This window comes from Aplysia californica, unplaced genomic scaffold (assembly GCF_000002075.1).
Source record: "Aplysia californica isolate F4 #8 unplaced genomic scaffold, AplCal3.0 scaffold00138, whole genome shotgun sequence".
Lineage (NCBI taxonomy): Eukaryota > Metazoa > Mollusca > Gastropoda > Aplysiida > Aplysiidae > Aplysia > Aplysia californica.
The window spans coordinates 283,916-297,298 of record NW_004797408.1 but is presented as its reverse complement, the minus strand read 5'-3'; the positions used below and the strand labels follow the sequence as shown (position 1 = coordinate 297,298).

At 39.5% G+C, this 13,383-nt stretch overlaps 1 protein-coding gene across 1 annotated transcript in view; it reads left to right on the top strand.

The window, feature by feature from the left end:
- LOC101862869 (acetylcholinesterase) overlaps positions 1-13,383 on the top strand; it is a gene marked incomplete in the record, with an annotated part of 21,497 nt that overhangs the window by 3,989 nt on the left and 4,125 nt on the right. Inside the window, 1 exon segment of the mRNA XM_005096830.3 lies at positions 11,568-13,077. Within this exon segment, the coding sequence (XP_005096887.2) occupies positions 11,568-13,077 (1,510 nt within the window).

Below are 13,383 nucleotides of genomic sequence, written 5' to 3'. Positions count from 1 at the left end.
GGGGGGGGTGTATAATCCCAAGATCTTTTGTCTGTTATTTCTATCAGTACTTGGAAGGTCACCGACAAGGAAGTTCGTTAACATCGATTTTGTATTACAATAATATTCTTCTTCTCAGTTTGTGGAAATGTCGGTAAAGCACATAAATTGTTTCAATTACGCCATACTCAGTAATTTGCCCTCTTCGTGGTCAACTGCGTTAATTTCGCCAAAATCAGAAATATAATTTCTTATTGATACAAATTTCAACATTATTTTATTTTGAGTAAAAATAGATAAATTGCCAGCGAATGAAATCGTGTTTCGGGAAAAACATTATTAAAAGTCGACGGTGAGTTGTTCACATTTTGTTATAATGCCTGTTGTAAATTCGTCGCATGGCCACGAAGTCAATGATCAAATCTAGACTCGAGATACTCTTGACGTGAAACGGATGTAGATGAAAAAGGCCAACTTAATCCAGTCCATCACCAAAAGAACTTGCGTCAATGACCCTGATTCTGAACAACGCTATTGAAAATAATATGCCCGCCCGTCCAAACTTCCTTTTTTTTTTCCAAAAAAGCCTCTGCGTCTAAAATGTATCAAATTAGCATTACATTTTAAGTTGGCTTTTTGTGCATATACATTTGTGACATTGTAAGAACAGTCTTTTCTTTACTATAAATTTTCATTTGTTATCACTTTGCTAACCATACGAGAAAATGAACTTGTGATTAGATTAACACAAAGCCTGTGACAAAATGGAACACATTGGCGACGAGTAATCTGAAACAAATGTTTTAACTTAGTGCTCTAAAATCTATGTCTAGCGTGTACATTGATTTACAATAATTAAAATACTCTAGTTTAAACATAATATTCAAACAAATATTCATTTTTAGAACTTATCATCTGAAAGACGTCACAATAAGTCACTTTTGTACGGAGCAAGAGGTATTTCGCAATAAAATTATGTTATTGCGCAAAACTTACCTGGCAGTGATGTCTTAAACTTGACTTTGTACACAAGAGCATCATTGTGTTTCGTTAGCTGAATATTCCAACTTATTTGATGTGCCAGTAATTTAGGTAAATCATTCAACGATTGTTTAAGCTATTTGACTGGATAGAAACTGTGGGGGGTTCTTTTGGTGCTAGGCATCCACATTAACCACCAATCTCCGATTGCGATGAACCGGAGTCGGTGGAAGGCCAAGAACACACTCTTTACGGCCAAAATTCATTAACTCAGAACTATCCACACCATAGTCCAATCCTCGGACTATAGTATGTAAAAGTGGGAGGGGTAGGAGGCAGTCGAAGAAATAAATAATTTCCATTATGTGTTATATACAGTCGTACAAGCTTTAGTACGAAATATAATTTTAAAAACCCAAAAATTTTGTTTGCTTTACTATATTTCTGAGGTATTCAAAATTTGATATGAGATGGGACGAAAAGAAATGGAGAATACTCGTTAGCATTTTGTGCACGCACCCGCACCGTTAAGACTCTAGTTTTATTCACCCTCCTTAAAAAAGGTTAAACTCGTCTTCAATCCATGTCGTCGTGGCTACCCGCATGTAAGCTCAACAGAGAGTGGAGATTCCAAATGTGCGTAGTTGGCCTAATGAGCTCTAAATCAAGCCCTCCTTTGCACCTTAATCCCCCTTCCTCCACCCACCCCCCTCCCCCCTCTTCAGCTCCAACTTCCTTGTCTCCCGTCCTAAGCAGTACTAGTTTCATACCTGCAGTACACACGCCTCCCTATAATACAATAATCTCATTGCACAGTAAAGTCATGCCAAATCTGGGTTCTTCGCCTCAGTCTTTCTCACCGCTCATTATTGAACGGAAGAAATCAATAAATACCGGGTGCACCATGTCACTATGGTGCTTCTTTGAGATATTCTGCAGCATGCTGATGGATAATGGAAAGTGCGACCTAGTTCCACCTTTCACTTGTTTTTTTCCCTCTTTACTCTGCACATTTTTGGCTTACCACAGATTTTGAAATAGCACATAATTTGCATTCTTAAGCTGCGTAATCTAAGTGCGAAGTAAATGCTGTCATCTTTCCAAGGAGAAAGACAAATATTCATACAGTGAGTTGTTCTACATTTCAAAAAGGTTACAGGTAACAACTAGCAGAAGAAGATAGCCCATTCTTTTGTTGAAAATAAATATTAAAAAAAAATAAAATAATGCAAACGAAAATAACAACTTTGAATTCGGAAACAAACACTCATGATATATGTAAAAACTACAAACATGAGCCCCCCCCCCCTCCTTAAAAAACCCCCAAAAAACAAAACCAAAAAACAACAACAACAACAATAAACTAAGCAAAACAAAAGATATCACAAAAATATCCGTGTGCATGTGTACATTCGTATTTAACATATTTTTTCACCAGTAACCGATATCAAGAGTTGTAGACTAAGGTATTAGATCCAGTTCTTGCTTTGAAGTCTAAACTGTCGTTTATTGTGGAACCGGCTGAAGTGATTTGTCGTTACTTGGAGAAGATACGAGTCCGGTCCTCGTATGGGGAGGATTCTTACTAGCTGCTCCGTCTGTCTGCTAGGACATTGTATCCCTCCCATCCCCAGTCAGTCCTTATGTCGAAGTAGCCCGCAACTTAAGTGTGATAGCATGTGTAGATGGGGAAGTAAAATGGCTTGAAAAAAAATAATACCATTATACTCAGAGTACGATATAAGGGTCAGGCCCCCATTTATCACCATCCCAACTACCATAGTTGGTGTGGTCTTTCGGTCTTCTTAAAATACCAAATCTGACTCAAACGTCTTCTACTTCTACTCATATCTGCTGCAATGCTGTTAACAAAAGCCCAACAAAACAATCAAAACAGAAATAAACCAAACAATATTATCCGTACACATATTATTTTATGTCTTTAATTTGTCCTTGGCCCAACTTTGTCTCTTTTGCCCCATAGTCTTCAAGTGAGGATTAAAGGAAGAGCAAACTGTTCAGATCTTTATATCGATTCAAGTAAAACCAAGGCAAAGCTTAATGCTGTTTTCTATACAAGGCACTTGCCTCAGAAGTACAAGTATCAAAATAAGGAAAAAAAAGTATTCAGTACATTATAATAATGATAATAATACTGATGATGATAATAATAATATTTGAAAAAAAAATTAATAATAATTATTATTGTTGTTGTTGTTGCTGCTGTTGTTGATGTTGCAGTCTCAACTGTCTTTAACGCTGAAGGCGCATGCTCCTCCCCTCACCTCTTTGCCGGGACCCCTTTCTATTCCTAAACAACACACACACACACACACACACACACACACACACACACACACACACACACACACACACTCACACACGCACACACATACACATACACACACACATATATATATATATATATATATATATATATATAACATATATATGTGTATTATACACTCTCTCCCTCTCTCTATCTCTCTGTGTGTGTGTCTCTCTCTCTCTCTCTGTCTCTCACACACACAAAAGATACACACACAGACACACCCCTGCACACAAACACAAATATTCACGATTTACACACGTATATATACATACACACTTATATTTACATACACACTTATATTTACATACACACGCACACACTCGTACACACACACAAATACTTATACTTATACACTCTTGAATACGCACCACTACCCCCCCCCCCCTCTTCCCACACACACACAGACCTATTCTCACACACACACATATATATCCACACACGCACATACACGCTTAACCACAAAAACATTTACTCAGTCTCACTTGTATACACACTCAAACACACACACATACAAACAAATACACACACACACACACACACACACACACACACACACACACACACACACACACACACACACACACACAAACATAATTACTGAGAAAGAGAGAGAGATAGAGAGACAGACACACACACACACAGAGACAGACAGACAGACAAACAAGACATGCCCACGTAGATAGAGACAAAGAAGTATATTTAGTTAACCAAGTTAAAATATTCCATCAATCCAGGTTCCTGTTTCTATTGACACAAACGTGGCAACATCAGTAAAGACAAAATGTCAAGAAACATTAAACTACGTCAATTTCCTTTCACACGCGGTATATTATACATTATTATGTAGTTACTACCCGTAAGCCAGAATAAAATACGCCTCAGTATTCTCGACAGTACATTATTACAGTGATCAGAATAGGTAGAGCACCGATGCTTAGCTTTAACTATACACTGTTGTTGAGGAAATAATATAGACTGCCAAGCCTTGCAAAGAAAGCGTTGACGTGACTTAATTATTATGGAATTCTGGAAGAGCTAGAGTCCCCCTTATCCCTTTCCAGCATATCACCTCGACACGGGAAGACAAAGTATATAAATATATATACATATATACATATTCAAAACAATGCCACAAGACGAATAACAAGATCTAAAAAACGAGATAATGTCACTCCATTATTAAAAGAACTGCATTGGCTCCCTGTAAAAGAAAGAATAATGTTTAAAATCTGCATCATGTGTTTCAAATGTGTTAATAAAACAACTGCTTTTTATCGACAAGAACTTATCAGTATATATAAGTCAGGGAGAAACCTAAGATCATCAAACGATAACATCCTACTTGTGACACCTGTAAAATCATAATCATTTGGAGAGAGATCGTTCTCATATCTTGGTCCATTTATATGGAACAGATTACCCATGAAACTAAGACAAATAAAAACACTTGATAGCTTCAAAAGATATCTTAAACATTTTCTGCTCATACAGGCCTATCCTCATAAGCTTTTAACGTTACTTTTCATTATAGTTGTTCTGTTCCTATGTCTGGATGAAAATAGTCTCTCTCTCTCTCTCTCTGTGTGTGTGTGTGTGTGTGTGTGTGTATGTGTGTGTGTGTGTGAGTGTGTGTGTGTGTGTGAGTGTGTGTGTGTGTGTGTGTGTGTGTGTGTGTGTGTGTGTGTGTGTGTGTGTGGGTGTGACTGTGTGTGTATGTGTATGTGTGCTTTAATATATATTGCATGAGATGAAAGGAAGTAGTAAGAAAGGTTTTAGAAAAATGGGTATTCCAATGTAAAGCGCATTGAGCTACCTTTTTGGAAATGCGCTATATAAATGTTATATATTATTATATTATTATTTTATTATTATAAAAATTTTTTTAAAGCAAAACAAAACAAACAAAACCCCCCAGAAAAAAACAACCAAACAAAATAATTGTTGACATATCAAAATAAAGGACTTCTTCGCCAATGGTCGTTGATTCCGAATGTAGAGGCAACTGCAATTGGTAGATATATAGATAGATAGAAAGATAGATAGATAGATAGATAGATAGATAGATAGATAGATAGATAGATAGATAGAGATGGTGATATGGAATGATACACAAAGAGATAGAGATATAGAGAGATGCAATGATAGAGAAGGTAAATAGATAAAGAGAAGGAAGACACATATGGATTAATTAAACAGAGGGGGAAAGAGAAAGTCTGATGACAAGAGAGGTGGGGTAAAATGTTTTATTTATACCATAGATTGCCTGTTGTTGTTTTCCAGATGCTTCTGGAATAGTAAGTGAAAATCCTTGACTCGTGAAAGAAAAAGGAAGAGTAAGAATAAAGCGACACGAAAGTAGAAATTATATACTCAAATGTCGAATATATGTTTCTATTGCATGCTTGATGGATCAAGTCACCGCTTTGTTTGATTTACTGGAGAAAGAAGTTTACTCATTTATCCGAGATATTTATTCGATCAATTATTGCAGACGCGGCTATTAATCGCCCAGATAACAGCTGCGTAATTCGTCTAGTACAAATTGTAAAACCGCGAAAGAAACAAATACAAGCTGTATATTGAAAAAAACCCCCCAACCTTTTCAGTGTAAATACGAGTGTCTTACTGATATCGACCGTAGTCGGTCGGTGGTGTTATTGTAAGGCTCATACCTTTTGGAAGAAGATGTAGTTCGATTCTCGGTTCAGGAAGCTTTGTACGCTGCTTATGTTGTTTGTTTGTTTGTTGTTGTTGTTGTTGTTTTTTTTTTGGGGGGGGGGTTGGTGGGTTTTAAAAAATCGAGTATACCCGGCTGTCTTATAGAGTGTTGCATATTCCTCAACCCGGACTGTCCCGCCCTGAAATTCAGAATAGAATAAGACAACAGCATAAAATGATATTAAGGTTTGTCCATGTGATCGTTGCATGTTTACAATGCAGATGTTGGTTCTGGCTGCCATAACTAGCTCAATTCATATAAATAGATACAAACTTGGGAAGCCATTATAAATAGATAAAAACTACAAAATAAATACAATCACAGTTTTGTATAATTTACTTTTCGAACCAAGATTCTATGCGTCACTTTATCTGATATTAAATATTTTAATGGTGGTGGCTGGAGGGCGTCACGTCCTATAGTCTAGGCAACATCAAATGGACATCTTGTCGAACTTATTACACCGCAACAATGAAGGGTGTCGTTGTAGGAGCTTCACCAGAAATTTTCAATTGGGGGTGGGGGGGGGGGGTACAGTTTGTTCAAATCCAAAACCAGGGGTTAACAGAGCGCTAAATTTGAAACACTAATGGAAATATCACTGAGCACCCCCCAAAAAAAACATACAACAACAACCAAACAACCCCAGTGCAGGCTCATAGACAGACCCCCCCCCCCCCCCCCCCCCCCCCCGCCAATCCTTACACATACATTTTGGAGCCACCTGAATTTGAAAGTAGTAATATTGGAAGCATTATGTTTCTTTGTCATAATTTGTTGTTTTTCTTCTGGATTTTCATCCTCTTTAATCCATTTGAGCAGCGTAGTCTTGCCTTTTTTCGGGATTTTTTTATAAATTAAAAGAGACGACTCTATCAACTTCACAGGAGAAATAGTTCAGCAGTTTTAGGACAACAGTTTTTTGTGGGTGTAATTTAATTAAGCTAACCATGGTGATTAATAATTTTTTTAAAGTGCCAGCAAATTAAAACGTGTGCGATCTCAAAGACTGGGCAGATATGAAAGAAATGTTACACATAGTATATATTATTATCACAAATTAAGCTTAGTCATTCTAAATAAACATGCCATCACCCACTAGCTGCTGGACTGACAACAACTCAGTCTTACGGCAAATATAGGCAGTTCAAAAGAACAAAACAAAACCAAACCAAAAACAAACAACAAACAAAACAGATCTTACACTAAACTACCGCTCGTAATCTCATCAAAGAACCCCGCCCAATTTATAATTAAATACTAATGATAATATAAAACACCTCTTTATATTGGTTGCACGTGCACGAAAATCTAGCATTCAATTAGTTGGGATTTCTTTTTAGTTACAGGTGCATGCAAAAAATCAGAGCAATTCGTCTCTTAGATTCTGTGTCATGAGGTCGCCAAGTTGTGCATTTAGCGTTGACCAGATTATAACTTTCTCAAAAAAAAAAAAAATGGTTATCATTATTGTTTACAACTACACGCTTTTTTAGTACTCATGCCCCCAACCACTCGCTCTTTTCGCGCCCTCAGCGAAGCCTTTATCAAAATGTTTCTTTAACCCCTTAACTAACATAATATACAACTCTTGAAGAACTTCAAGAATGTGATTGGTGAACAACCACTGTATGTTCTATATTTGAAGCTGTACAAAACAGTCACCCATTGTTTTGAAGAACGGTTACCTTAGAAAGTTAGACATCTAAGGCTTCAAGGCTATAGAAACTCACGCCTCACGTCTTACGCCTAAGGCCTCACGCCTCATGCCTCACGGCCAGCCAGGCCATAAGGGCTCATGCGGTACGCCTCACTCCAATTCAAGATGGAATCATCGAACGAAGAAGATTTGCTGATTTTGTTGTTCCTCAGATGAAGGAAGCGAAAGAGACGGAGTATAATAATATAGGGCCGAGAGCATTTTAGCTCAGAGAATCGAGAGGAGAATTTAACCGGGCATTCCAGCTTCTCGTGGACAATCCTGATGAAGAATTCTTTTACAGTCAGCATCTTGGAAAGGTTTTCCCAAACTTGTGCCCTTTGATCTTTGTCTTAGTAGTCAGGATCACATGGGTCCCAGAGCGGAGGCCTTGCTCGGGCAAACTCGATTAATCTTTCTTTGTAATCATCCATCCTGACCAGAAAATAATAATTGCACTCTGTTGACAACGGAATTTGGCCTGTGTTTAGCTCTACCGGGGGTGGGGTGGGGGTGGGGGGGGCGCTCTGATATCCAGTCTGTCCACGACTCACGTCTCCAAAAAAGTGAACATGTTCAATTCTTTTTTCTTTTCCCTTACCCATTTATATGAGAGTGACGCCATCTGATTAGCAGAAACAAAGTGCATATGATAGAGTCCAATAGTGTGTTATATGAATACTTAAAATAACAAGTAACTGTAACAGCAGATAGAGATTTCAGGATTATAGATTTAAGTCGTTGATCTGAGAGCAGTGATGATTTTAGACCCAATGGTAGTGATGAGTGATGATGTGGGGTTGCGTTTAAGTAATGTTAGCGTTAGCCCTATCTTCCTATGCTCCAGTGAGTCACGAAGGACGTAGGCACCCTCTATCCCGTTCCCTATTGGAACCATCTTTACGGTAACCGTGAAGTTCCGAAATGGTGGGCACATATTCACCTCTAGGCTCACGTGTGAGCCGTGACCTGTGAAGTGTGAGGCGTGAGCAGAGGTCTATGGCCCATCCCAAGTAAGATTACGTCAGTACATTTTTCCGCTCACGCGTTTAGGCGTGAGACACGCGCGTGAGACCTGAGGGGTGAGTTTCTATGGCCCGGAAGCCTAAGAGACTATTATTGTAATAAAATAAACAAATGGAAGGTGGGACGTTGGTTGAAAGCAGTCGCTTGTACAGGCGGTTGTTTTAGACCACGACTTGGTACTTGGATCTTGAACATCAGAGTAGCACTTCGTTTCTCTTACTCTATTGTTGCTGAGAGCTGATTTTACTTTTTCTCAGCAGTATAAGATAAGATAGGATAAAATAGATCAGATACATCTTTATTGTCCAGTTCCGGGCTCACTGATTTGATGTTTGACCACGTTTAAGTATACACACACAGTTTTTATGATGTTGCTATGCAGGCTCTTTCTCAAACTGAAGTACAAAGAGCTCCAAGTGTACATAAATCTGAACTAAAAAAAACAACCCCAAAATAATGTAAACAAAAACAAAACAGCAGCATCAGTTTCACAGAAGAAAGTGACAGGAGCAAAAATATAAACCATCCACAGTCGCTAATCCTCCCCCTTCTGCCCCCCTCCAAATGCACAACCTTTGGTCTTGCCACAACATCTCAGTTCTTATAAAAAGAAGAATATTCGCATGGTCTTCTAGTGCGGGGATGAGGAAAGACAAACAGGTAGAATCAGTAGGAGAAAAGTAAAGTGGTAGCAGCAACGAGTGGCGACTTCTGACCACCGTCCTATTATATCCCACAACAACAATAACAATTGTAATAACAAAAAAATTATTTGAGCATCACAGCAGAAGCGATACCCAAAATGAACAACAAAAATGTCACATTAACAAAATAACTAACCAAAAACAAAATGAAGATTCCTTTTTACGTGTCTTTGGATTAAAACAAAAATAAGCCAACCATGTTGTGGTGAAGCATGGCAAATAGATAATTTTAGATGCTATTAATATACATTGTTTGCGCATTTATCGCCACACGTGATAGAAAATATCTTGAAAAAATGCTTCCTTGTTGCTTCCCGATATAGCATGTTCTGCACAGACGTCAGGAGACACAGAGAGAGAGAGAGAGAGAGAGAGAGTGAGAGAGAGAGAGAGAAAGAGAGAAGGAAAGAAAGAAAGAGACTGCCGGCAAACTGAGACATGTTATGAGAGAGTTGTCGATGGGATCAATGTGCTCATCTCCAGCACGCTTCCATAGCTGGCTATCTACGTCACTGTAGCAACTAGAAATGCTATTTTTAACACAACCTTGGCTTGCCATGTGGGTCTATTCGTGATTTCTAGAAAACAAGCTGTCAGAGTGGGGCAAGAGGTCGTCAGAATGAATATTTTTGTTCACTGAGACACAGGTTGTAAGAGCCTGCAAAGGGCTTTTGAAAAAAAAAATCCACCTAGTTCTCCTATTTAATTCCATGGTATGCGTGTAAAACAAGTCAGGGATTTTTATATGAATCCATTTCGCGGAAAGAGTAAGTTTATTGGTTGCTGACGGTGATTTGGGGGGGGGGGGGTGGAGGGGGATGAGAATCTGGATGGGGATGAAGGAGGTTATAGAAAGAAGTGGGAACGGAGGTTGACTACTTTTGTGCCTTATTGAGTTTTTACTTGTATGAAAATGGACACCGTTTGCATTGTTTCTGTTTCTTTTTTGGTACAATTTCTGAGGAATAGTATTACTAAAAATGCTTTATATATTCTTTTCTTTATACACTCTTCGACACAATTTAGTTCATTTAGAAGGCGGGCGTCCAACCTTGTCTGTCAGGACCAACCTGGGCTGACACGGTAAACGTACAACATCCCAGCAGAGAGACTAAGATACCCCTTAACATTTGCTCTAATCTAGAACTAAACTTGAGTCTCTTGTGTGCGACAGTGAAGCACCAAACTGCTACACTACAGACTCTGGTACCAAGTAAACATAATAGTACATTTACAAACTGAAAAAGTAGAGCATTGATTAATCTGCGGCTGAGTAAAAAAGATACTAGGCATGATGGGAAAGTCAATTTGATATGGCTGGTTGCAAAGCGTGTATCGATAATTGGTTAAAATTAGCCGATCTTGCCCTGCCCCCTCCCCCCGCCCTTCTCTGACGTTAGTAAGCTCACGCACGACTCTCGGCTCTATAAAGATCGGGCGTGCGGCCGTGAGCTCTCATTCTCAAAGACGTCACAGAGCGCGGTTTGAACTGAATCAACACTCACGTCCGCACGCACAGATCTGAATCCTTGCTGATCTTGAGAGAAAGTAAAAGCTGTTTTCTTTACAGAAAACGAGAAAGCCGAGGTACCTGCGCTTTTCTATTCTTTTCAGCGGGTTTATTCTTTCAAACGTAGATATAATGAAGTCTTAACATTTTTTTGTGAAGTTTAGGTTAATAAAAGTAACAGCATGTTATGAAACTGACAATGAAGAAATCAGGAAATTTATCCACGAGTTTTTCTTTATTTCATTTTCCTATTAGAAAGTCTTATTTAATTTTGCAACTCTAAACATCTTGTTTTCTGTTTTGTTATTAAATGTGTCCTGTATTACTTTTTCGACTACCTTTTTTTTTACATGTTCAAGAAGGAAATCCGTGAGATTGTCCGTTTTGCTGGTAAAACTTTTTTTTTCATTTGCTTTGACTTTGTTTGAAAACGGTTGAATAATTAAGAAGGTTATTTTTGTAATTCTTTTAATCAACCAAGTACTTCTACCAGCTGCTCGCCAAACAAAACCCGTTTTGTTGATTTAATTTGTCAAAGCAAGTGTATAAATTTATGATATTATTTTACTTTGTTATTTTTCTCTAGAGACATTTTCTAATTCATTTCACTATCACAGGACACATGGATCTTCTTGGCTGTGTTCTGGCCTTGGGTCTGGCCGTTGTGCTACCCAGCAGTATCCTCGGAAACCTCCCGTCTTCCCTCGTTACACTAGACACGTCTCTGGGCCAAGTGAGCGGCGTGAGGAAACCAGCCGGCAACAACACTTACGTCGACGTTTTCTACAGCATTCCTTTTGCCCAACCACCTCTTGGAGAGCTGAGGTTCAAATCTCCTGTCCCCGCAGATCCATGGAATGGAGTTCTTGACGGCACAAAAATGCCGGACGCCTGCTGGCAAGCGCTTGACACGGCTTTTGACCGTTTTTGGGGGGTGGAGATGTGGAACCCGAACACTCCGCGCAGCGAGGACTGCCTTTACCTGAATGTGTACCTCCCCAACAGAGGAAAGAGCTCTGCTCCAAGTAAACCCAAGCCAATCATGATCTGGATCTATGGAGGTGGCTTCTGGGCTGGTTCAGCAACCCTTGGCGTTTATGATGCGACTTACCTCGCTGCCAGAAATGACGTCATTGTCGTCTCTATTGCGTACAGAATCGGGCCTCTAGGTTTCCTCTACTTAGGCAACGACGATGTTCCTGGAAATGCAGGACTTTTTGACCAGGGCATGGCTATGAAGTGGGTCAGAGACAATGCAGAGAGACTAGGGGGTTCCCCTGATGACATCACCCTTTTTGGAGAAAGCGCTGGGGCTGTTAGTGTCGGACTCCATATGTTCTCTCCTGAGACTAGAGATCTGTTCAGCTACGCCATCATGGAAAGCTCTGCCCCAATAGCGAATTGGGCCGTTCAGGCGAATGATAAGGCAAAAGCCAGATCCTTGGGGCTAGCAGCATCTGTATCGTGTGACGGTAAAGCGTCTGAGGATGAACTCATGCAGTGTTTGAGGAAGGCAGATCCCGAGGTTCTTTCAAATAACCAGTGGGATTTTGTTGAGAAATACTTTGACACAACCTTCGCTCCTGTAGTGGACGGGAAATTTATACCTGACCATCCCGTCTCGATGCTCGCTCGTGGGGACATCAAACGAACAAGCGTCATTCTGGGGATGAACAAAAACGAGGGCATTTATTTCGACCTCTACGGCTTCATCAAAGACTTCCCTCTCGAGGGTAACGGTCAAATAGATCAAATACAATTTGACAACATCTTGCCTAAAATCGTAGATGACCCTAACAAGATTCAGCAAGTAAAAAACGAGTACTTTAAGGACCTTTCCCTTTCGTATGCTGAAATCGTTGACGCTGTCTCCGGTGATGTCCTCTTCAAGTGTCCTCTAATCGACTTCGGTCAGGCGTATTCAAACTTGGGAGGAGAGGTGTACATGTACAGCTTCGAGCATCGAGTAGCAGACAATCCCTGGCCCGAATGGTTTGGCGTTGCGCATGGTTACGAAATTGAGATTGTCTTTGGTCTTCCTCTGGCACCCAACTCACTCTCGCCTTCAGACGAAAAGACCCTTAGTGTTGAGGTCATGAAGCTGTGGACCACATTCGCCCGCACGGGGTGAGTATATTATTATTATTATTATTATTATTATTATTATTATTATTATTATTATTATTATGGCAACACTACTTCATACCACTGTTTGCGTTTTTGTTTGAGAGTAAACCAATTATTCAACACACCCTGCCCCTTAAATTGTAGTTTGTGTTTAGATGGTGACCTTTAGCCATCCATCTGTCGCCGATTTTGTCTATATGCATGTCTGTTTGGATAGCTGTCTGTCCGTTTTCTTCTTCTCTCTCTTTCTTTATCCCTTTGATCTCTTCTCTCTTTTCCTCTTGCCCCTCCCCCCTCCTCTCTCTC